Below are 23,685 nucleotides of genomic sequence, written 5' to 3' on the forward strand. Positions count from 1 at the left end.
GATGCCACCTGAAGTCTCAAAACTGTATTGATCCCACAATTACTGCCTCCCCACATTCAGGAACAGAAAAAAGCAGCATTGCCTTTAGATTGCAGGAGGCAGGCTGTGATACACAAAGGATGAACGTTGTTACATAAAACTGATTTCTCGTTTGGCCCCAAAATAGAAGCAAACATGAGTATAGTTGGATGGCCTACTTTTCTGATGAAAAACACAGCTTGGAAACACAGCATGTCGCACCAAAAACCTGTTCCCTAAAGTCATTTGAACCTTGATTTCTAGCTTATGCTTCTGAGTGGGAGAGAGTGGGAATTTATTTATCAAATTGCTTCTTAAAGCTTTGGTGAACAGAATGATTCTTGTACTTTGCTTGGATTGTAAGGCTATGCATGGGTACCTGAGAGTAAGGGCCTTTTTGCAGGTGGATTCTTCAACATCTCATTGATGCAACAATCATGCAATAGTGGTGGATTTATGCTGGAGCATCCACACATCATTCCGTATGCTTCTCCAATGATACTGCTTTGTTGCTGTCCGGAGGGGCTCTCTTGTGCTATAGCTCAACAAAACTGGAACAAAAGACAAACAAAACCAGAACATTTGTGGCATAAAAAGGACTTGTCCACACCAGAAATTACTGAGTGTTTGCAGCTTTTTGCATTCCCATTTAATCAACAGATTCCACATGGTGCTACCCTTAACACCAATCTTGATGCCTATCTCCTGTAAATTTGAATTTATCTGATTTGGGAATATTCCAATAAATTGGGGAAAATTAGGGGGGGGGGACACTCCTGTTCTATACTTTGGCCATTGGCCTAGGGCAGGACTTGCTAACCCACTGCCTTCCAGATGTTGGACTACAATTCCCATCATCCATGACCATTGACTATGCTGGTTGGGACAGATGGAAGCTGGAGTCCATTAACACCTGTAGGGCCACATCCTATAGTGTCCTGCAGGAATTCCACCTGGTTCCCCCATGCTGATTAACAGCTGTATGAAACCTCTGGGCAAGATAAATAATACAAAATGATGATGATGATGATTTTGATGATGCAGTGCATCACATTTCCTTTCCTTCCCCTGCCCCAAAGCTAGAACAGATTTCCCTGCTTTCCAGAAGAAAGGAAATTTGACACATTTATGTGATGGCGGTGAACTCCTGGAAAGTCACTGGATATTTATCAGTGGTGACTACAACAAAGAGCTTGACATGAATTTTGTTTCACACTGTCACTATTGGCTCAAAACACATAGGGTGGACAAGCTAAAAACAAAGTCTATTGTTTTGTACAGTAGTATTATAGTGTTGATTATTACTTTTCCCTTACAAAAAGGAGCCACTAGCTTTACTGAGAGGTTTCTCAGGCTGTGTTGCTAGGCTCCTCTCTGAGCCAAGAAAGAGAGTGAACTGCAGCTACTTGTCTCCCAGCCCTAAATTGAACAAAGGACAGTGGGGAGAGAAGGTAGGGGGAAGAATCACAACTGAAATACTGGCTGACCATGTGCATTCTTGTCCCTGGCCCAGGACTGGGGAATTCAAGAAAGATACAAGAAAGGCAAATAACTTGTGAGCTTCTGTCCTCCATTGGACAACTAATGCCCCTCACAAGACAGAAATTTGGCAGAGTACAGATTTTTTCCTTTTTCCTTGGAGCCCCTTACTCAATTTACCACACAGGCCTCAGCCAACTAGCTAGCTACATACACACACAGGCAAGACAGACAACTGTCACCAGTCACCAGTCACCAGATGGTCACCAGATGGCCACTGACCATCCCTACCAAGTGCTGATGAAATATTTCTTACTACATATCTGCACCTGATCAGAAATCTGGGGAAGCAGGGGTGACAAAATTCTCCTTACGACTTGGTGGGCCCTTATAGACAACAATAGCAGTAGCATTTGAACCTGTACAGGGCTTTTAAGCAAGTATTTGAGGCGTTTCGCATGCATTATGGAGAGCTGCAGCCCTTACGACAAAGGCAGTATCTCCCATTCTGCAGATGTAGAGAACGAGGCTGAGAGAGAGGCTCACCTAACGCTATCTACTGAGTTCAGAGTTCAGACTTCTTTATTCTTCTTTTACATACACATGTCCTTCCACCATGGAGCCCAGGGTAGTGCAGTTGTGGGTCCCAGATTGTTTCCTATCCAGACCACTGACTGGACTCTGACTGTTTAGCTTCAGAAGGGTTGTGGCCTCACGTGTCCCTTCACACCATACCCTGGGACTGGAGATTTCCTGAAGGACAACCTGGACTCTTAGGAGTTCCTTCAGACTTGTTTTTTATTGCAGGTGGGTTCTCCAACAGCTTCTTAACACAATAATAGTGTGCTACTGATGGATTTATTCTGCTTTATTGGTCATTCTGCGATGAAAGCCCATTAGAATGACTAGAGAATGACTGTAGCTCAGTTGCAGAGCCTATGCTTCACATGTTTAGCTGAGGGATCAACAGATCAAAAGAAGATCTAATGGAAGATCTAATGGTTTCTGCCTTCCCTTCAAAAGAAAAGGGAAGGCAGAATTTAAGAAGCATCAGCTGACATTATTTGAATATGGCACTATTTCAAAACAAACAGCTGTAAATAAAGTTCAAGTTTTAATAAATACCTTAGTATTAAAATGGAAAACACACACTTGGACACATATTTATAATCATATTTAATCTATTCCCCTAGCAACAATTCAGATCTCATGCACGTTTTCCTCATCCAGGTACAAGGAATCTGTAGCCACAAGACTTGGTTCTAACTAACTGCTTTTTTCATCCTCCTCCACTCCATCCGCTGTTCCAGGGATTCATACCAAGCACCATAAATGGGAAAAGGATTAGGAGTTGAATGAGGAATGGGATTGGCAAGGCTGAGTGGCCCAAATCAAAACCCTGGTCAAAGTGTGCTCTCCATTGTCTGTTCCCATTTCTGTATAAGATTTCTCCCTCTCCTTCTTCCAGTTTCCAGCTGCAGCATCCACCTTGCCGAACTCTCAGCCTCTGCTCTACGAACATCTGTTTTCCGAGTGTGTGTTCTGAAAACATTTCACAATGATAACTGCCAGGCAGGTCAGCTGCTGTGGAGAGCTATACAGGGACGTCCTCTGCCAAAGATATTAACTCTTATCCTGGAAGGAATGAATCCACTAGCCTTTCTTAGCAGCACCAAAACATCTTTCAGAAAGCTATGTGGTACAGAGGCACTTGGAGGAGTGTAACTTCATTTGAAAAACACCTCCAAGAGAGAAAACTAGTGTTTAGATTCCTTGACTCAAAGCAGGAATTTATTTTGGAAAGAGTTTTCTCATTTCCTTTCAAAACAAAAAGAACACACACACGTGACATAAATGTGCTGCTAACGTAAGAAATGCAAGAGACTGCCGTTTCCTTGGAAAGTATTGTACAACAAAACAAGTATTATAATGTGACAGCAAGAGGCTTTTCTTAGGAACCTGAAAGATATAAATACCTCTTAAAGCAGCACGAAGAAAAAAAAGGAAAAAAAAGGCCAGGCAACATCTTCCAGGATTTCAAGGAAACCAAATTAGTATTATAGGAACCACAAATCGACACTTACATGGGAAGAACCTGAATCCAGCAGCCCTTGGCACTCCTGCTTCTATGAATGATTAAAGCCCAATATAGTTATGACATGACAAAGGTATGCCTGAGTTGCTTAATTCTTTGTTGTCATAGTAACAAACAACTCTTCTAAAGCTTTAAGATGGATGCAAATCAAGCTCCTGCATTGGGAATACTTTGCATGGACAGAGATCAGAACAGTGGCCAAGTGTGGCTGTAATCTACGCTTGGCTTCCTCGAGGCAGGGATTTCTTACAACCCGGTCTCACTCTTCAGCAAAAAGAATGCTAAATGTTGTCTTCCCTCCCCCACTATGCTGGTTGTGCAGGGGAAAAAATGAAGGAGAGGAAGGACCCATAGGATGTAGTGGATTAAATTCAGTGGACTGAAGGAGATAGAAACCTTTGAGAACTTGTGAAAGGTAGCCAATTATTTGCATTATATTAAATAGGGTGGGAATAAAGGCACATTTTTTTTATTTGAATGATTCAACAGGCAGTGTTAAAACCAGCTAGCTATTACTGACTGCAAATATTTATAGTAAGCCCACAACTGACACAGGGGTTACGTTCTGAGGATCATGCCTAAAGCCAAAATTACATATAGTCAAAATTCTTCCTGGACGCCCACCCCCTTTTTAATTCATTCTTTTTTCCCTGCAAGGTGCTTAAAGCTGAATTTGCACAAGTTAAATGTGCACAAGTTTCGGGCTAACTATATTAACTTAAGCCAAATATATACTACCCGGTGCCAGTTACAGATTGGAGGTAGGGCTTGAGAAGGCAGCCTCTCTTTTCCAGATCTTACAACCGTGAAGCATAGAAAATTGCACTTCTATTTAAATAACACCAAAAGTTCTCAGGGTTTAAGAGCCAAAGGTTCCCAGGGAAATCCCTCAGTCTGATACAAATAATGGGGGAAACTTACTGTCCATCTCCTCATTTGTGACAAGGCAAACATGCCTCATATTATATGTCAAAAGGGTTATACCATAGCAAATAAACTCATTTTTCCATCCTTCCCTATCAATGGGTGGATTACTTGCAGATTAGTGCACTCGCCTGAAAAATAAGGTGGGGTGGGGGAGGACTACTCACACTGCTGGTACTTCCATATGGGTCTCAAATATCATAACTGGTGCATTAAAATAATCCATTGCCTCTCAAGGATTTGCCTGGTATATTTGATCCAAGTTCTTTTTTGCCCACTGTGTCAGCCAGGCAGTCTCATTTCATCTGTATTCAGGACATACTCTGGAAGCATTATGGATTCCTCCAGATTAAAAGGTAAAGGTAAAGGTACCCCTGCCCGTACGGGCCAGTCTTGACAGACTCTGGGGTTGTGCGCCCATCTCACTTAAGAGGCCAGGGGCCAGCGCTGTCCAGAGACACTTCCGGGTCACGTGGCGAGCGTGACATCGCTGCTCTGGCGAGCCAGAGCCGCACACGGAAACGCCGTTTACCTTCCCGCTGGTAAGCGGTCCCTATTTATCTACTTGCACCCGGAGGTGCTTTCGAACTGCTAGGTTGGCAGGCGCTGGGACCGAGCAGCGGGAGCGCACCCCGCCGCAGGGATTCGAACCGCCGACCTTTCGATCGGCAAGTCCTAGGCGCTGAGGCTTTAACCCACAGCGCCACCTGCGTCCTCCAGATTGGAAGCTGCTATATTCATTTCTAACTGCATTAACATAATAAAGCCATAAGAATAAAACCTCATTAAAAAGTCAAAACAACCATGTTCTAATAATCTATTTATTAGAGTTAGGAACGCTACAGATATTTGTGTCTGCAATACATACTTCAAAACATCCAGTGCAGAACTGATCCAGAGACAGTACATAGATTGCATGGTTATTATGGTCTAAAACAGTACAGAAAATATACATGCACACAGTTGGATTATACACATTTATGAAGAGCATCTAATCATGCTTAAAATACAATTAAAGCTTACTGCAGAAGCATAAACAGAGAATCTGTAGTGAAACAATACTGATGACTACATCAAATTAACTGCTGAGAAGTTACTTTGTATCCCAGTACTGGAGCATTCCCAATTTGTTGTATATTATCTAAAAATGATCCAGTGATTTTTCCATGAAAGAATTAAATGCAAGCTGAATTTTCTCTTCAAACTCAGTGGAGTCTTTAAAAGCAATTAACTGTGGCTGGATCATTTTCAGATCAGGTACAGTACACCAAGAAGATTCCAAAACTGGCATGCATGTGCAGAGCGCTTACCATTTCTGCTACCTTTAACTGAAGAATCCTTCAAGAAAACATTTAGATTAGATACCTATACATTGCCAGGGGGCGGGGGGCGGGGGGAACCACTGTCTTCAGACTTCTGCCAGAGAAAACAACAACACAGAGAATGCACTTATCCCTGAATATACTCACCAAGTATTTCCTTCCATTTCTGAGTTTAAAAATGTTTATTTTATGTTCACTCATGTGGATTTACATGGATTGTAGCTTACCAAGCAGAGAAATGAACCATTATTCTCCCTCTTATAATTGTGTGTGTAAGAGCACACACCCTGTTCTGTTTAGTAGAAAACTGTTGCCAAATTGCCTTTAAAATATCTGCACTACTTACTAAATAGTTACACAATTTTTCTAAGAGTGTATTAATGAAATCTCATATAAATTAGTAAAAGGACCTCAAAACTGTAGTACTGAGACAGCTTTCAGGTGATCCCATATATTAAAATGTTAAAACACTTGAGTGTCTCTCTGTTGTGTTAGCTCTCTATCATGTTAGCAGAGAAGGCATCCCATTAACTTTTAAGTGCTATCTGAAAAACTATAAACCTTTTCACATTCCTGCCTTCTAATGGAACTTCAATGAGATAAATATTACTTTCTAGCTCCTAACAAGAATGTAACAGACTAACATCTACACACAAATATGCTTCGAATTATACAGCAAATGAATGCCATATTAAAAATTATTTGTGTGCTTTTGAGAGAAAAAATGGCTTCCCCAACAGGGAAAAAAACCCCACTCAACATATTTAAAGTCAGAAGATGTTTTCATCCACAAACAACAAAACAAGTCAATGTCATTAATATTAATATTAATATTGTGCACTCTAAATAAACTAGGTGATTGCCTTGAACCAATAAACAGAAAGACTGACAACATTTCAAACAGAATGTAAGGAAATGATGTTATGAAGTGAGCCTACTTTACAAAAAAGCACCCTTAGATGAAAGAAGTGCCCTTGCAGTATTATGCTATGCATATTTCTGGTGGAAAGTTAACACTATTAAGCACCCATAAGGATAGATGTGGTCCAATAAAATAGTGATGACTTGCTCCGATATCCATCATCCTATCCAATTTGTCATGCTGTTCAGGGGCATTTAATACCTTTGTATGTTATCAGTAGAGACTGCTAGTAACGACATTTTACTCAAAGCCAAGACTCATTAGAGGTAGCTTAAGGCAGCCTTCGGTAACCTTTTAATGCATCCACACCATACATTTAAAGCACACTTACACCACCATCACAATCACTGGCTTCCCCAAAGAATCATGGGAACTATAATTTGTCTCCCCCAGAGCTACAATTTCCAGCACCTTTAACCCAGTTCCCAAGGTTCTATAGGGGAAGCCATGTGCCTTCAGCGCATGGTGTGAATGGTACTCTGGTGCCCTCAAGCTGCTTTGGACATCAGTGCCCATCAGCCTCAGCCAGCACTGATGTGGAGGGTGCCAAGTTGGTGAAAGCTGATTTAGGATTACTTTTAGTCGAAATGAATGCATCCTTGCTCAAAAGGAGTTCTCTACAAAGGAACATATGTATATATGTCAAGGACAACAATACATGCAGCTGCTGCCACCTGCACCAAAGAAAACAGACTGAGAAGATAAAAAGAATGGAAAGGGCACTCTCTGTCTGTGTCGCCTCTAATGCAGGAGTTCGGGCTGGTTTTCTACAAAAGGAAGAACTCCACTGACATAGTATGCAATCCCCAGAGAGAGCAAAGCAATGACCACCAACAAGAGCAGCACCCTCCAGACGCCGAGGTCCTCCACAAATTCTTGCCAGGTGGTTCGGAAGCTGGAGAGGACTCCCTCACCTTGCTGCAGGTTGGGGTTGAGAAGCGAGTGGCTTTCCATTGCGCTATAAAAGGAGCACAGGTGAATTAAGGTTAATGCATCAAGCGAAAACTCCAAGCCACAGAACATTAATATTGACTTAACTGTGCAAGCAACATGCCAAGGGCTTACTGAGCTAAGATTGGGTTTTGGATGTGGAAAGCCCAGATTAAAACAACCAGGCTGCTTCACACTTTGGTTGGCTGCGTTTGCCAAAACTACAAGAGTGTTACAGTGTTATTTCCCACCAAAAAACCCACACCGAGTGAATTCTGTTTATGGTTTAACCAAAAGTGCATAACCACCGTTTTTACAAAATATATGCTATTACACAATACACTGCACAAGGAGCCTTAGTCTCTGACACAGACCTGCTGCGTGTTAAAAGGAAACATCTTTTATATTCCCTTCACAGATGCAGCCCTGTACCAAATGTCGTAAACACTGGTTGTGTAAAGAGACTCTCAGCAATTAAACTGAGGGACATCACTGCAAGAGAAAGAAGTGAATGTAACAGGACCAATGAGGAGGGATGAAAAAAACTGGGGGTAGGACTAAGGTACAAGTGGAGAGTGAAAGGAGAATAGTAGATATTTCAGGAGGTGGGCAATGAAGCATGCGATGGTGTGGAAAGGAAAACATATAAAAGAAAAAGCTTTCTCCACTTAGATGCTCTAGGTCTACACATTCTGCCTAAAATGTGGAGTCTGAGTCACAATGCCTGCACAGCAAATGCCTGTGCTTAGTTTGAGGAAAGCTGAGTTATGGAACTCCTTGTCACAAGGAAAATGATGTGGCAAAGAAATTCCCAAAGATAGATTAGATAGCAGTAAAATCATTATGAATAATTGCCAGCTGAGTATGACAAACTCTGCCTCCATGTGCCACCATTTTGTGACGAGTGGGCCCCAGTAATCTTTGGCCATCTGAAGTGGATAGGGACGGCGGGGGGGGGGGGGCGGGGAGGAGTATTGCAACCTCATCGCATTCAGTGACCTGATTTCTGACTGGCTGGGATCACCACTAAAGATGGTCCCAAGGAACAGCAGGGGAGGAGGAATAGTGGTTGCAATCAGCCATAAAAGATACACAAAAAAGGTATTAATTACACCTCCTGAATTTTAAAGAAAGTTGAATGAGAATATTTGGCTATCCACAGGCCAGAAGGTGGGAGTACATATACTGCTTGCCAAGTAACTGGGTAGAGTGTGGGTTTTTCTTTACACTTCTGAAAGGAAAAAGGTTAGAAACTTAAATGCACACACACTTCTAAAAATTTGGTAAAGGGTCATGGAGTGAGGGGACTAGGCTGCTCCTGCCACTATGCAGTCTACATGACTGCTCCATGGCAGAACACATGCGCAGGATCTCAGAAAGAGGAGAAACAGACAGAAAGCACCTGATATTTGTAATATAATTCCCTACTTTTGTTTTTAAACATTTACTTCCCTGGAAAGAACCTTGGTGTGTTTGCTACTGCAGAATCCAAGCCACTTCACCCTTGTTATCAACTCCTCTAACACACCACAGGAATGCTTACTAATTAAGATTCAACCTGTTAATCTATAACCACTATAGAGGTTAAATAAAGGTATGATGTATTTTAAGTGGAAAGATCACATGGCTACTGAAAACAAACTAGGCCTCTTTCTTTGAAAACAGAAAAAGGCTCACCGAGAAACCACCTGTGTTATTTTCCATTACCACCAAATTAAACTCGACACTAAAATGGTAGGAAGTGCTGGAATACCAGCTATTTTGGAAGGACTTGGGAAGTGACGTGAATCCCAGATGTTGTTTCTGCTGCTAAGAAAAGCAGGCTGCATTTTTGTTAGATGTTGCTACCAACAGAGTGGTTGGCCGTTAGTTACGGGTCTGGCTAAGGCTAAGTACACAAGGAGAACACATGCCTCCAATAAGACTCCACGCTAGAGGAAAAGGGTGAGAGTAGTTGGGAATCCAAGCTTCAACTGCTAACAGAACAAGAAAGAGAAACAATTAATTTGGTGAAATAAGAAAGCAGGAAGGAGACAGAACGCAAGGCAAAGAATCAAACCCTAATTGCAGTCTTCTGTTTATATTTTTCTATTCAACCACAAAGGGTACAAATGTAAATGCACTTTTGAGCCCTAAGTATACCTATTGTTGCCATGAAAAGTCCTGTATAAAAAGATGGTACTTAAAAGACTGTAGATCAATTCTAGGGATACTGGGCAGCACATTGTTTAGATATTTGCAGCTGAATAAGGCATTTTTCTTTGCCAAGTCATTTCATGAAAAAAAATAGGGGATAAGGAAGCAATGGATTATGTTTAAATGCATTAGATGCACAATGCTGATTTGCAAACGAAAGCTTGATTAGAATTGAAGATACTTCTTAAATGGAAGAGGTGGGCTGCATCTCCTATAGAACGGGCAAAGAAAACCACTGTTTTGATTTACTTAATGCGTAAGAGGATCTTGAAAAAACCCATAAAATGTTTAAGGAATTAAGATCTTGTTCCCCTTTCCCAATGTGCTGATAAGGATTGGAGGACAGGCATTAAAAAGTCTAGCCTAGTTTCTACTTGAAAATAATTTTCAGGATGAAAACCTGAACATATCAATATTCCAGCTGCTTCACTGTAAATATGAAGCACATACATTTCCAAGGCAGATAGTATTTTCAACTTGCCCCCCGGCAGCTGGGAAGGGGCCTATCTGCATAAAACAGCAGGGATGGTGGAAGCGAGAGCCCCCTTGCCTACCACAGAAAGGCTATGGAAAGTGTGTAGCACCAGTCAGACAACTGCAACCTGCAGCAGGTGTCTGAGGCTTCCTGTGTTTAGAAGAAGAAGAAGAGTTTGGATTTGATATCCCGCCTTTCACTCCCTTTAAGGAGTCTCAAAGCGGCTAACATTCTCCTTTCCCTTCCTCCCCCACAACAAACACTCTGTGAGGTGAGTGGGGCTGAGAGACTTCAGAGAAGTGTGACTGGCCCAAGGACACCCAGCAGCTGCATGTGGAGGAGCGGAGACGCGAACCCGGTTCCCCAGATTACGAGACTACCACTCTTAACCACTACACCACACTGGCTCCCACAAGCATATCTCCCTTTCCAATAACACAGCGTTCATTGAAAGACACACAATGGACACACTGAAAGCAGGTCTGTCACACAGAACACGAAAGGACCCTCAAAGACTTTCTGCTGCTGAAGCCACTCAGTACAGCATAGTTTGGGCTGGTTTGGGCCTGACTGAATACTCCTCCGTACAAAAATCACTATCTGCCCGTGGTTTTCCAACATGTCAGGGAGAAAGTTAAGCTAGAACCTTTCTCCCTGACATCTAGTTTTCTATGTCTAGGGTTTTCGCTTTTTGGTATGGAAGAGAAGTCAGATCACGTGAGCCTCCTCTGGCAATCCGAGATGGTACAGGCTCATTGAGAACTAACCATATGTGATATTGGCTGACTACCAAAGTTCATGAGTCACATAAGACACAGGCAGTCCAGCTTTCGAAGAACCTGAAAGATCAACTTGGAAACTAAAGCCCAAACATAGAGTAAAGGTTCTATGGAAACACTGACAATAAGCCCTGACCTTTTTGAATACGCAGAACAAGCTCCAAACATGAGAACTCATTCAGCTATGTTGAACCAGTAAACAATACTGATTTGATTTTTTTGTAGTACCTTTCACTCTCAGCAGTCTGCATTGTTTCCAGCTTCGAGTGAGTTCCTCTGTTGAATCCTTTCACTTCTTGTTCCTCCAAAGATTCTAGCAACCGGATCACATCTTTATTTACACCTCTTCGTTTTGCCAGAACAAGAGGTGTAGCACCTTGGTGATTGCTATATTAAGCATAGAGAGAAAGAGCTCACAGAACTGTTTCTACTTGAAACATGGATAGATGCAATAAAACTGTTGCCACATTTGCAAAGCTAAGTATGGTTTAAAATTAGATGAGGGACCGCGTGTTGAGATTCTTGTATGGCAAGAGGTTTGACTAGATGACCCCCGGGATCTCTTCCAATGCTACAATTCTATGACTTCTATATCACAATTTTTAGGGACATTCCTTGCATTATGAGGGAGATGTGTAATATTTCAGAACCATTTACCATGCGATTCCATCCAATAACACAAAGGTGCAGCATGGCAGTCATCTGGATGATGCAGCATCAACACTATCTCTCCAATTTAGACAGGTGAAACAGGTGGAAAGCAATTTCCCAATGTTATAACTGCCATATGAAAGCAATTTTTGGAGGCGTAAGCATGCAAGGGTAAAGCATTTCAAGTGGCCTTCAAGTAGCCCATTATTGCAGTGTTTTTATTACTACTTGAGTTTTTTTTCTAAACAAGCACCAATGTAGACAAGATAAATAGCTCCTTAATTTTATTATTCATTAAAAACTCTTTTGAATTTAATACTGACAATGAATGGAGAAAAGGGGAAACAAAAGCAACTTTTCCTAAACAACTGTTAAGAGATTGTTTGGGATTGCAAGATCCAGGTTAATTTTATTTTATTTTAAGACTGCACAATTGCATTTGATCACATTTTTCTCTGTCCATTATCTTTCCTCTTGCATTTTTGTTGTCCAGTCGTGACCGACTCTGGGGCTGCGGCGCTCATCTCTCTTTACTGGCCGAGGGAGTTGGAGTACAGCTTCCGGGTCATGTGGCCAGCACGATTAAGCCGCTTCTGGCGAACCAGAGCAGCGCACAGAAACGCCGTATACCTTCCTGCCAGAGCGGTACCTATTTATCTACTTGCACTTGGATGTGCTTTTGAACTGCTAGGCTGGCAGGAGCAGGGACCGAGCAATGGGAGCTCACCCCGTCGTGGGGATTCGAACCGCCAACCTTCTGATCGGCAAGTCCTAGGCTCTGTGGTTTAACCCACAGCGCCACCCACGTCCCTCACATCAGTACCATATCTGGCACCAATCCTTTTTCAAAGCTTCCTGTTGCATTATCAGAGGATCTATCCCAAAGTTAATTATGATGATTTTTGTTGAATTCATGCAAAGTACAGGTGAACTTACTAAGATTGTGCTGCCTCTAGATCTCTTAGCGAAATACAAGTCAATAAGAGAAAATGTCAAAATATAGCTCAAAAAAATAAAAACAACAGACTTAAGCCTGAATGCAGTTTTCCAACAATAAGGATATGTGAGCAGATAGTTCAAACAAGAAACCATTCTGGGACAATTGTTAAATGTGTTTATTTATTCAGTACATTAAGTGCTTCTGTCCAGGCACTGGCATTGACAGATGCTGGGAGCATGGCAGAGCAAATATGAAGTATTTCAGAGAAAAGGCTGAATCACAAGCTCTGGGAGCAGGTAAGGTGAATGCTGGAAAACAATGTTATCCACAGCAATGAAAAAGAACTGGGGAACACATTTTTCTTTACACTGAAACCAGCAAGTCGTGAAATGAGGCCAGTTATTTTGAGATGACTCCGTCCTTCATCTTCACATTAAGGATGTGTATCAGAACACAAACACCACCTATGACTATAGACATTATTCCTTTGTCAGGTGTGCAAGTGCTCATCTGACAGTATCGCATGGAAGGCACTGGAAATAATCTCTGCCTGATACCGTTTCCATGATGCCACCACAACATGCAGTATAGATAGTCCTTTACTTTCCGTGGAAGGGGCTTATGACAGTGGCAACAACCATCAAAAAGAGGCAGTGGTACTGAGGAAATTCCCCAGATGCCAGGCACATTTTGTTACTGGTGCTGGTCCAATTGTGACTACATGGAGATCTCTGGGCACCGGGTTGGCAAATGACATCTCCATCAAGCCAGTTGACTCATGTGCAGCAAAAGATGCGTGATCTATGTTTCTGAACTGCCATGCAAATCAAGCACCCCTTGCTGGGCATCTTAGTCCTCCATTATCGCATCAAATAAAGTAAGAGCAGGGCTGGGTACACATATATTTGACTGAGCTGCAGCCTTTCCACAGGCCAGCCAAATGAAACTCACAAACCAGTTTATAAACCTCTGCCTTAGTCCATAGTTAATACCCATTTCCATTTCCACCATGAGTGTTTCTCCCTCTTGCATACTGGGACAAGTGAACTGTTGTAAGAGTCAACTGTCAAGCAATGTAGTTGAGATCATAGAATTGTAGTGTTGGAAGGGACCCAGAGGGCCATCTAGTCTAACCCCCTTGCAAATAGACATTCCATTGTGTTGACTGTAACCTGGGTTTAGGGTGCCATTTGGTGCCTAGCTTATATATCTAACACCACTATATATCTGTGTTATATATCTAACACAGAGTTTCTAACACTGCTCATAATGTGGGAGAATCACAGTTCCTCGTGCTACACAGTCATTGGGGAGGAAAAGCAAATCCATTATAAGCTATAATAATGGATCTGAAGACCTTTCCAGTTTCTCCTGTGTCAGCTCTAAAACAGCTTTTGTTTTTTTGCGCAGCTCATTAGCCCAGAACTATGCTGAATTTCTATTCCGGCAAGGCTGAAGAATAAACTGACATGTCTGAAATCCCTCGCATGTTCCTTTGCGTGGCCCAATCTGCCTATTACGGTAGATTATCAAGCAACAAGTATTATTATTATTTTTAAAAATTCAAGACACAGGGTTCCAGCATACTTACCAAATATCTATTTTGAGCCCGTTGGACACGAGGAATTGAATGGTATCCACATGCCCACACAGGTGAAGGGCTGTGTTACCTTGATAATCAGTGGCCAGCAGATCGGCGCCAAATTTATGCAACAACTGACAGATGTCTACGTTTCCTCTGGCCGCTGCTAGGTGAAGGCCTGTTCGGCCACGGCTGTCGCGAATGTTTGGGTCAAAGCCACTCTCCAAGAGCCTCTTGGAATAGTTAAAATCTCCATCAATGCAAGCCTGCAGCAGAGGCACATTTGTCTGTGAAGAATCGTTTACAAACACATAGGACATGTCTGTTTCTGGGAAATGCAGCAAGCCTGTAGTTGAAAATGAAATGAAATGAAACCAACGGTGAGACTATGCTGGTGAAAACAATGCTAACACTTCAAGCAAGCAATTATTTTCCTGAATGAGAAAAACTGTCACATGGAAGTCAGATCCAAACTACTGTACAGTATACACATAGTGCAGGATTCAACTGACATGTCACCTCAGCAGAAGCCCTGAATAAGGATTTCTGCTTATGCAACAAGGTCCATCTCCACTCTCCTCAAAATTGGCTCTTGGGGGGAATTGGGAGAACCCCCCTGGCAAGCTGCAGTGCTTATGCAGGCAGAACGTTCATAATAGTACAGCACTGGATTTCACCCATAGTGCTTCATATTTCACTCTGAACAGAGAACACTTTTACTCCTTTTTCTTCCCTACAAGGATTAGTAACTCTCTCACTTCTGAGGGTTGGTTCAGGTCACTATGATGAATGTCAGACAGTTGGTAAATCCTTACTAAGAAGAGATCTCCCTGACCTCTGCAGCTTAATTTCAGAATATAAAGGGTGATCAGGAGGGAAGGAAAGATCCCCTGCAAAGAGGCTTGCCCAGCTCCTATATTATGCCCCTTCTGGCAACTTTTTATTTTCCCAGGCATTTTAATTTTAAAATTTGTTGCTGCTTTTCAATCTGCCATATTAAATAGCTTGCTGATTTTACCTATTTCAGTTTTTGTGATAAGTTTTATTCTGTTTTTGCTTCATGTTTTAATATTTTACCGTTCACTTCCCAGAGATCATTGATGACTGGATGATATACAAATATTGCTAATGATTATAAATTTGAAAAGCCTAGTTTTCTCCAACTGAAGAAGGGAACATGGATATACATTATGCAGTCTCCAGATAAGAGACAGTGATGCAGATGAGACATTCTTATACGGGCTATAAATAAAACCTCTCTTAATGCGATTTCATTTCTCATTTATCCGTTCCTTATTTACATTTGAACTTCAGCACATAAGCAGCGGTGGTGTGATTTTGCTTAAAATACCATCCTCCCTGAATACATCAGCCCCCTCAGACTTACTTTAATGGTACCATCTCTACTGTACATTTCATTTACACAAAGATTTCATTCAACTCATGTGCATCAAATGCCCAATGCAGAGACAGAGAAACAAAAGCAAACCATTAAAGATGTATGCTATGCAACCTCCATTCCTTTTCAAAGGGAGTTCTACAATTGTACAGTCTGTTGTTGTAACCTACCCTGGGACCTTATAACAAAGGACAGGTACGGAATCTCATAAATAAATAAAAATCTGTTGGAATTCATGGAAGTTATGTAAAAATAGTGTTTGGTGGACCACATCCATGGCCACCAAGTATCCTGAACTGGGTATCAGTAAAGGAAAAGCAGTAAAACACAACCCAAAGTGGAAGGTTGAAGCTGTGGAAATGTGAGAGGTAATTAAACAACCAGAATAAGAATCAAGTGAACAACTGAATCTGTTTAATGTGTTGTTCTACTATCTAAATATTTAACTTGAGGCTTAAAAATTGATTATGGAAAGGAAAATATGGATTTTGGATACTCAAGACTCAGTATTTTCCAAACAGATTCCCAGTATATTTTACACAATAATTCTGAATAAACATTTGGATCATTCTGATTGTACACAAAGACTCTGATCCTAAGCACTCTTGTATGAAACCAAGTTCCTTTGAAATTAACTGGGCTTATTTCTTCTAAGCAAATATAGTGAAGAGTTGGTGTTTGTTTTTTAATATTCTATAAATTGGGTCTTCCCACCCCTTGCTCTTTTATGCTTACTTTTCAAGTTTACAATAGCAACAATTTTTTTTTCCTTTTTTAAAAAAGCTGTTTCACAAGCATTGGGATTTTAGCAGTTATTCCATATAGCTATGATACTCCAATCTAATCTTAGGACTAGACTTCAACAACTGCAGTGTGGCACTGCCCTCTGGCGACCATGTTGAGTGACAAGAAGTTTCCGCCCAACTTTGAAGCTGCAGAGATGGGTGGGAGTTGACCTGGTAGCTTTGTGGCAATTCTATTTCCAGCTCCAAGACTGGGAGAAAAGCTGGCCATGCTCCCCATGCCCCGGTTCAAGCCAGCAAGCCTACACCACCCTTTCCTGCTATAGGGACTTCTTGGCTGCTGCCCAATGGCAGCGTTCTGAGCATCACCACTCAGTGCGCTCCTGCCTCTCTATCTCATGAGAGAGAGGGGCAGATGAGGGGGACAGGCTTCTACAGCTGTTGCCCAGCAGAGGAGCTGTGAGTCTTGCTACAAAGCAGCGGCTGAAGCCCTCGCACATCTGTCTCTATTTCCTAAATGAGAAAGAGGTGGTGGGTGCATTCAGAGAAACACAGTCAAACAGCAGCCAAAGCCTACATTCTCCCTGCTTCTTGTTTCTAAGAAAACAGGCTCTGAGCAAAGCCAGTCAAAAATTGCAGACTACTGCCTATGATCCTTAACTGCAACCTGAAAAATGGGGCCTACTTTCAACTTTTCAACACACACATCCAGGTTCCTGCTTTTCTATCAGGACCAACCAGGTGTAAAGGAGGCGGTCAGGGTTCCCTATTCAATATGGCAGATTGAATTCTGGTTGGCACAGTTATCAGGGAGATAAGAAATACTTCACCATCTAAAATTCCTTCTTCTATACAAAGCTGTTTTTTTAAAAAAAACAAAACAGCTGCCACGCCCTTGGAGGTTCTGACCCACTGACTGAAGATCAATGTCCTGCAACAGCTGAAAGTTAAATTCTCTATACAATAAAACCAGCTCGGCAATGGAAAGCCTGAATTTAATACAGAGTGATGGTAGTTGAAATTGTTCCAACTGACTGTGTTTCCAGCAACATGTTGCTTTGAATTTTATACCTTGATAAATTCCAAAAAGCGTTTATCCAAACCCTTCTAGATAGTTATGGTTTACTACAAATACAGAAAACAAACCCTGAAATGAAAGATGTGAAAAGTACAGTTCTAAAGGATGCTATTACTGCATAATTTGTGATAAACCTCTTTGAGGGATTTCCCCCAAATCAAGCAGTGTATAAATTTATGAAATAAATTCTGTAAGTGCTATTCATCTCCAGAAATGGTTTGTGGTCTATTAAGCCTCCTCTGAAAATGAAACAGTTTTCACGAAAGGGACTAGACAGAATTCGTAAGAGATCACCAGTGCCTTCTAGAGTAGCAGCTGCTTCCATTATATCTGGAAGAACAAAAACTAAGCACATAAAGCTGCTTTCATTTCCAGTCTGTGATGTTGGGCTCACCCATGCTGTCATTTAATGTGGATGGTAAGCTTCCTGTACTTTCACAGATTCTCCATTGTCCAGATGACATTTTCCTCCAAATTATCGCCTTCCCACACTTTCCGCTTCCTCAATCCAGATTTTCTCATACCAGGGATACTCTGAAAAGTAGAAGGTATGAGAACATCTGGAGGGGGGAGGAAGTCTGGGAAGGGAGTGTTTTAGAGGAGAATGTCATGCTGGCAATGGAGAATTAATGGAGGTACAGAAAGCTTACTATCCACTTTAAACTACAGTATGACTGAGCCCACTGTTAAGAACTCTAATGAGCTACACAACTGGGGGTGCTCATTCAAAGCCAGTCAGGCTTTCTGGCCTAATTCCCAGCCAAAGTCTGAAGAAGCCCAACTCTGGCTTCATCACATCTTTGCAAAACAAGCATTTCTAGATGCTTACAGGCTCACCCTGCTGAAGATGAACTTTCCCCCCTTCAGAGCTCAGCCTCAAGTTTGCTGCAAACTAGAATTACAGATTGAGATACTGAAGTGATCAAGTATTAAAAATAATATCTTATATATACTCACTTATTAAGAAAGTATCAAGTCCTGTCTTCAGTAGGTAAGTGTGGTCTACTCACAAGGTAGTTAACATTCGTTCTAATCACATATTTTGTGGTCCAGTACAAACCTGTAAATAGAACAGAAGAATCTTACCAAGTAGAGCTCAGTATCCCCCTGTAAGTTTTAAACTGAGCACAATACACCTAGAAATGTAATGTTATTTTACATTTCTCCAAGATCAGAATTTCTAGCAAAATGTAATCTACTAATCAGAGATGCTATTTCAGATGCATATTATGCTAATCTAAACAACATATTAGCACAAATATGTGGGTGCTCTGAGAGAGAAAATCAAGGACACTGCACTCCTCCCAAATTCCTGCACTGCTACAAGTGAAGACATGGTTTGGTTTAGCATGTTGTCTGAACCCAGGCTTGTCTCTAGACACTCTCGGCAAAGCGCTGAAGTCCCTCACTAGGTAGGGAGTCTGAAATCCATTGCTTTCCAAGTAAGGTACTAACGTGTGTGTGTGTGTGTGTATAGGATGACACACCAAACTGCCTCTATATAGATCTCATGTTGAACAAATATACGCTGTTTACTCATGTAATTATTCTGCTTTTGAAAAAAATGAGTTTAGTAATCTGCACATACTCTGAGCTCAGTGCTTACTTTAATGAGGACTTGAAGCTGCTTATGTCTATATTTTATTTTAATGGTATCTGCATTATATTCTCCTCATCCAGGTGGCAACGTACACTCCATCCTGCACAAAATTTGAATTTTCCTGTTCCATAGATAATTTGATAAGGGAAGAAAATCCAATATAAAATTGCATGTTACTCTGTGCGGAAGCACAATGTGTGGATGTTTTGTTTTTTTTAAGTAATGTTAAATTCTCGAGAATTATCTTTTGGAGAATATTCTCGATTAATGAGATTAGAGAATTTTCATTTAAAATAGGACAATATTCATTTTAATGCATTCTAAGGTGAGGGCACCAGTAATTGTCATAGTTACAGATAGGTAGCCGTGTTGGTCTGCCATAGTCAAAACAAAATAAAATAAAAAATAAAAAATTCCTTCCAGTAGCACCTTAAAGACCAACTAAGTTAGTTCTTGGTATGAGCTTTCGTGTGCATGCACACTTCTTCAGATACACTGAAACAGAAGTCACCAGACCCTTCTATATAGTGAGAAGGTGGGGAGGGGTATTACTCAGAAGGGTGGTGGGATTGGGTGATTGGCAGATAGCTGTGATGAGCCTGTTGACGACTCTTAACGACTGCAATAGGTCTTACAGGAAAAAGCAAGGGGTGAGAATGACATTATACATGACAAAGCCATTTTTCACCTTCTCACCCCTTGCTTTTTCCTGTAAGACCTATTGCAGTCGTCAACAGGCTCATCACAGCTATCTGCCTATCACCCAATCCCACCACCCTTCTGAGTAATACCCCTCCCCACCTTCTCACTATATAGAAGGGTCTGGTGACTTCTGTTTCAGTGTATCTGAAGAAGTGTGCATGCACACGAAAGCTCATACCAAGAACTAACTTAGTTGGTCTTTAAGGTGCTACTGGAAGGAGTAATTGTCATGTTAAGCTTTGGTATAAGGAAACTCAGTAGTTAAATCATATTTTATTCTTCCATTAGAACATGTACATGTTATAGGACAAGTCAAAAAATACAATTGGCATGTTAAGGTTTAATACACGTACATTCAATAATAGCCTATTTTGTGTTCTGATAGCTCTAACACTTAATAACTGTTTTGGTGACTAAAACACAGCTTGAGAAACAAAACTATATGCATACATATAAAAAAGAAACCATGTGAGCGTCGCAACCCCAGAGTCGTCCACGACTGGACCTAATGGTCAGGGGTCCCTTTACCTTTACCTAATATTAAATATATTATCATTTTTGATAATATATTTCAATATGTCAATCTCTGGTAAATGGCACCTTGTACCATTGAATGGCACAGCAAAAACCAGTTACTGGCACTAAATAAAAATATAGAAACATCAACTGTTTAAATCAAGGCCACCTCACATGCTGTTACACATAATTGTATAGGGCCCTAGGTACTTAAGTGTATAAAGCATTAAAGCTACTTTCTGTAAAAAAATAAATAAATCACACTGTATGGCCAAGGGTATAGAATTGCTAAGAATAAGGTCACACCAAAATAGAAAAAAGGCTATTAGGTATAGTTGAAATACATATGAATTCAAATGTTCATCCAATTAAATAGCATTTTTAAAACTAAAAACAAAAAACAAAAAACTTTCTGTAGCTCACATTGCAGAACTGCCAATGTTGAATGACACAATGCCCAGTAATGTAACTGAATCAAAAAAATCATTATTCATTACTTACACTGGCAATATCACAGCTTGACTTATTATTTACTAGATCTTTTAAATGTGGGTTGTAAAACTGCTTCTTACATTAGAATTTACAGTTTGTGGAGAATATTCTTCGGAGAATTTTCTAGCAGAGAATATTCTCGAGAAAATTCTCATTTTCGAGAATACTCTCCGGAGAATATTCTCACCTCACATCACTAGGTTTTTTTTAGGCGTGACGTTTGGCTGAGTGCCATCTATTGCCACAAACCCCTACTTTCATTTTGTTTACATCAGCCCAAAGGAAAGGATGCAGCCTGCCCTTTTCCCAGCAGTTAGTTGTTGCTGAAAGCACATATACATTTCCTTTTTTAACAACCATCTTCTTTTGTGCAGACCTGCACTTGCACAAAATAAGATACATTAAATATATAATTTGCCTTTTCAAAGGCGACAGTAATGGAAAAGGAAATGAAAGAAAGAGAAAGTGACCCTGAAGTATTACCAACTTGAATAAAACATGGGGGGGGGGGCAGGGCTGCCCTGCGTAATCGATCACATGACACACCATTTGAATGGCAATGCCCATCAACTTTGTGGGGAGCGGGGTCAGCCCCCTCAAATATTTTACTGCAGTGGGGGTGGGGGGTGGGCGAAGGGACCTCAGCCCCACGGGTTGGCACCTAGGCCTGCACAGCAAGGGGGTCAGACTTGAAGACCCTCATGGTCCCTTCCAACTCGACCATTCTTTGATAAGCAAAACAAACTCAAGCCTTGGTTTTTTTTACAGCTGCAAGGCGAATTTATCCTTGCTTCTCCCATAGAAGCTAAACAAACTATAGCTTAGGGCCCCACTCTCTTGGCCCCCCCCCCCAAATTTAAAAGCAAAACAAAACTGGATGGACATTTACAAAATATAAGATAAAAAACAAATAAAATAAAGCCTACATCATAGCTGTCAACATTCCCCTTTTTGAAAAGGGAAATTCCCTTATTCTGAATAGGATTCCTCACAAGAAAAGGGAAAAGTTGACAGCTATGACCTACATACAGCAACAGTGTTTTGTGTTGTGTAGTTTTCCCAGTAGCGATGTAGGGAAGTGAGAGTTGGACCGTAAAGAAGGCTAATTGCCGAAGAATTGATGCTTTTGAATTCTGGTGCTGGAGGAGACTCTTGAGTGTCCCATGGACTGCAAGAAGATCAAACCTATCCATTCTTAAGGAAATCAGCCCTGAGTGCTCACTGGAAGAACAGATCCTGAAGCTGAGGCTCCAATACTTTGGCCACCTCATGAGAAGAGAAGGCTCCCTAGAAAAGACCCTGATGTTGGGAAAGATGGAGGGCACAAGGAGAAGGGGATGACAGAGGACGATATGGTTGGACAGTGTTCTCGAAGCTACTAGCATGAGTTTGACCAAACTGCGGGAGGCAGTGGAGGACAGGAGTGCCTGGCGTGCTCTGGTCCATGGGGTCATGAAGAGTCGGACACGACTAAGCAACAACAAAAGGCTCCTATGATGTAAATAATGAGCCCCACCTGCTAGCCTTTTGTTATGTGTATATGGCTTTAGATATCTGTTAGGTCCATAAATGACCATTTGGGCATGGTCGGCCAATTGGTGCCAAAGAAGGACAGAACCTTTTTTATGTATGCTACAGCAGCAGCAAGAGTACTTATTGCAAAGCATTGGAAGACGCAAGATCTACCCACCCTGGAAGAATGGCAGATGCAAGTAATAGACTATATGGAACTGGCTGAAATGACCGGCAGAATTCGAGATCAAGGAGAAGAGCAGGTGGAAGAGGACTGGAAGAAGTTTAAAGTCTACCTACAAAAACACTGTAAAATCTTTGAATGTTGAGGACATTGAAAAGGAAAAGAAGGGGTTCTAGTTACTGAGTTAAATAAGAGCACAAAGGGAGGGATCAAGAATCAAAATGAACAAAGATTGAGCTTGCTGAACTAATTATCACATAGAATACAAGATCAGGAGGCGGGTGGAAGTAAGGAAAATAAGGTTTTGAAGGTTATAATTGGAAAGTGAGGTTTTTTTATGTTAAAATCTCCTTTTTTTCTCTTCTTTTTTTGTCTATGTTTTCTTTTTCTTTTGTAATGTTTGTGAAAATTTGCTTTTTTGTTCTTTTTTGTGAAAAATGCAATAAAAAATTATTAAAAAAAAAAATGACCATAGAGCATACATTCAACACAAAACAACAGCGACAATTTGTCGTTGACAAAGAACAGCTGGACATATAAAGGGCCCCATTAACTTCAGCAACTCAGGGCCTCATCAAACTTAAATCCGGCCCTTCACCTGTTGAATTCCCGCGCGTCGCTGCAAACTCTAAAAGGGGGCGGTGCCAGGTTTGGGCCACGCCCCGAACCCGCCACCTGTAGGGATGACACGGGACAGCCCATCCCCACAATACCTCCTTCCGCGGATGCGGCACTGCTTGCTCCCCGCCCCCCCCCCCGCCCCCCCAGGCTGGAGTCCCTCAGCAATTCTGTGGCAATTCTTCCCCGCCTTCCCCTCACGGCCGCCAACGCTCAAGGGCCGGGCAACAAAGCACCGCTTCCTTCCTTCGCCCCCGGCTGCGGCCCACCGAGAAGGCCGGCGCTGCCTCGCCCCAGCCCCCGCTCCTTCGCCCCTACCTCGCTCTCGACGGGCGTCGTCAGCTGCCTGCGCCCAACCGCCAGAAACCAGGCCCCGGTTGCGACAAAGAGGTAGAGACGCCCTCGCGAAAGGGAGCCCGACCTCGCCTCTCTCTTCCGGTTCCCGGTTGCAGTTCACGGAACTCTCCTCTCAGGAGGGGGCGGGGGGGGGCAAGCGCTTTGGGATCAATTGCTGGCGCTGGAAGGAAG

General features: G+C 41.8%; 1 protein-coding gene and 1 long non-coding RNA gene across 3 annotated transcripts; one reads left to right on the plus strand and one right to left on the minus strand.

The window, feature by feature from the left end:
* Positions 1 to 2,736: 2,736 nt before the first annotated feature.
* Positions 2,737 to 6,032, plus strand: LOC307220794. Its single transcript, XR_013841104.1, has 2 exons — positions 2,737 to 4,872; positions 5,245 to 6,032. It is a non-coding gene; the product is annotated as an uncharacterized lncRNA (long non-coding RNA).
* On the minus strand, positions 5,324 to 23,623 carry ANKRD46 (ankyrin repeat domain 46). 2 transcript variants are annotated; one of them, XM_079984842.1, is made up of 6 exons: positions 23,476 to 23,623; positions 18,491 to 18,593; positions 17,928 to 18,067; positions 14,323 to 14,659; positions 11,369 to 11,527; positions 5,324 to 7,718 (listed from the first exon to the last, which is right to left on the minus strand). In XM_079984842.1, the coding sequence occupies exons 3-6, from the start codon at positions 17,995 to 17,997 to the stop codon at positions 7,502 to 7,504; spliced, it is 783 nt and encodes a 260-aa protein (XP_079840968.1). In that variant the 5' UTR covers positions 17,998 to 18,067; positions 18,491 to 18,593; positions 23,476 to 23,623; the 3' UTR covers positions 5,324 to 7,501. The 2 variants fall into 2 exon arrangements, with proteins under 2 accessions (XP_079840968.1, XP_079840969.1); XM_079984843.1 differs by lacking the exon at positions 17,928 to 18,067.
* Positions 23,624 to 23,685: the final 62 nt, after the last annotated feature.

This window comes from Podarcis cretensis (assembly GCF_951804945.1).
Source record: "Podarcis cretensis genome assembly, chromosome: 7".
Classification (NCBI taxonomy): domain Eukaryota; kingdom Metazoa; phylum Chordata; class Lepidosauria; order Squamata; family Lacertidae; genus Podarcis; species Podarcis cretensis.

What these genes read in the sequence shown, in the direction of transcription:
- ANKRD46 (XM_079984842.1), bottom strand. Translation starts at nt 17,997, where the DNA reads ATGTCATCTGGACAATGGAGAATCTGTGAAAGTACAGGAAGCTTACCA. An exon ending in CACATTAAATGACAGCATGG is followed by an intron (nt 14,660 to 17,927) that starts GTGAGCCCAACA and finishes TTTCAACTACAG; the next exon opens with GCTTGCTGCATTTCCCAGAA. An exon ending in GGGCTCAAAATAGATATTTG is followed by an intron (nt 11,528 to 14,322) that starts GTAAGTATGCTG and finishes TGCTTAATATAG; the next exon opens with CAATCACCAAGGTGCTACAC.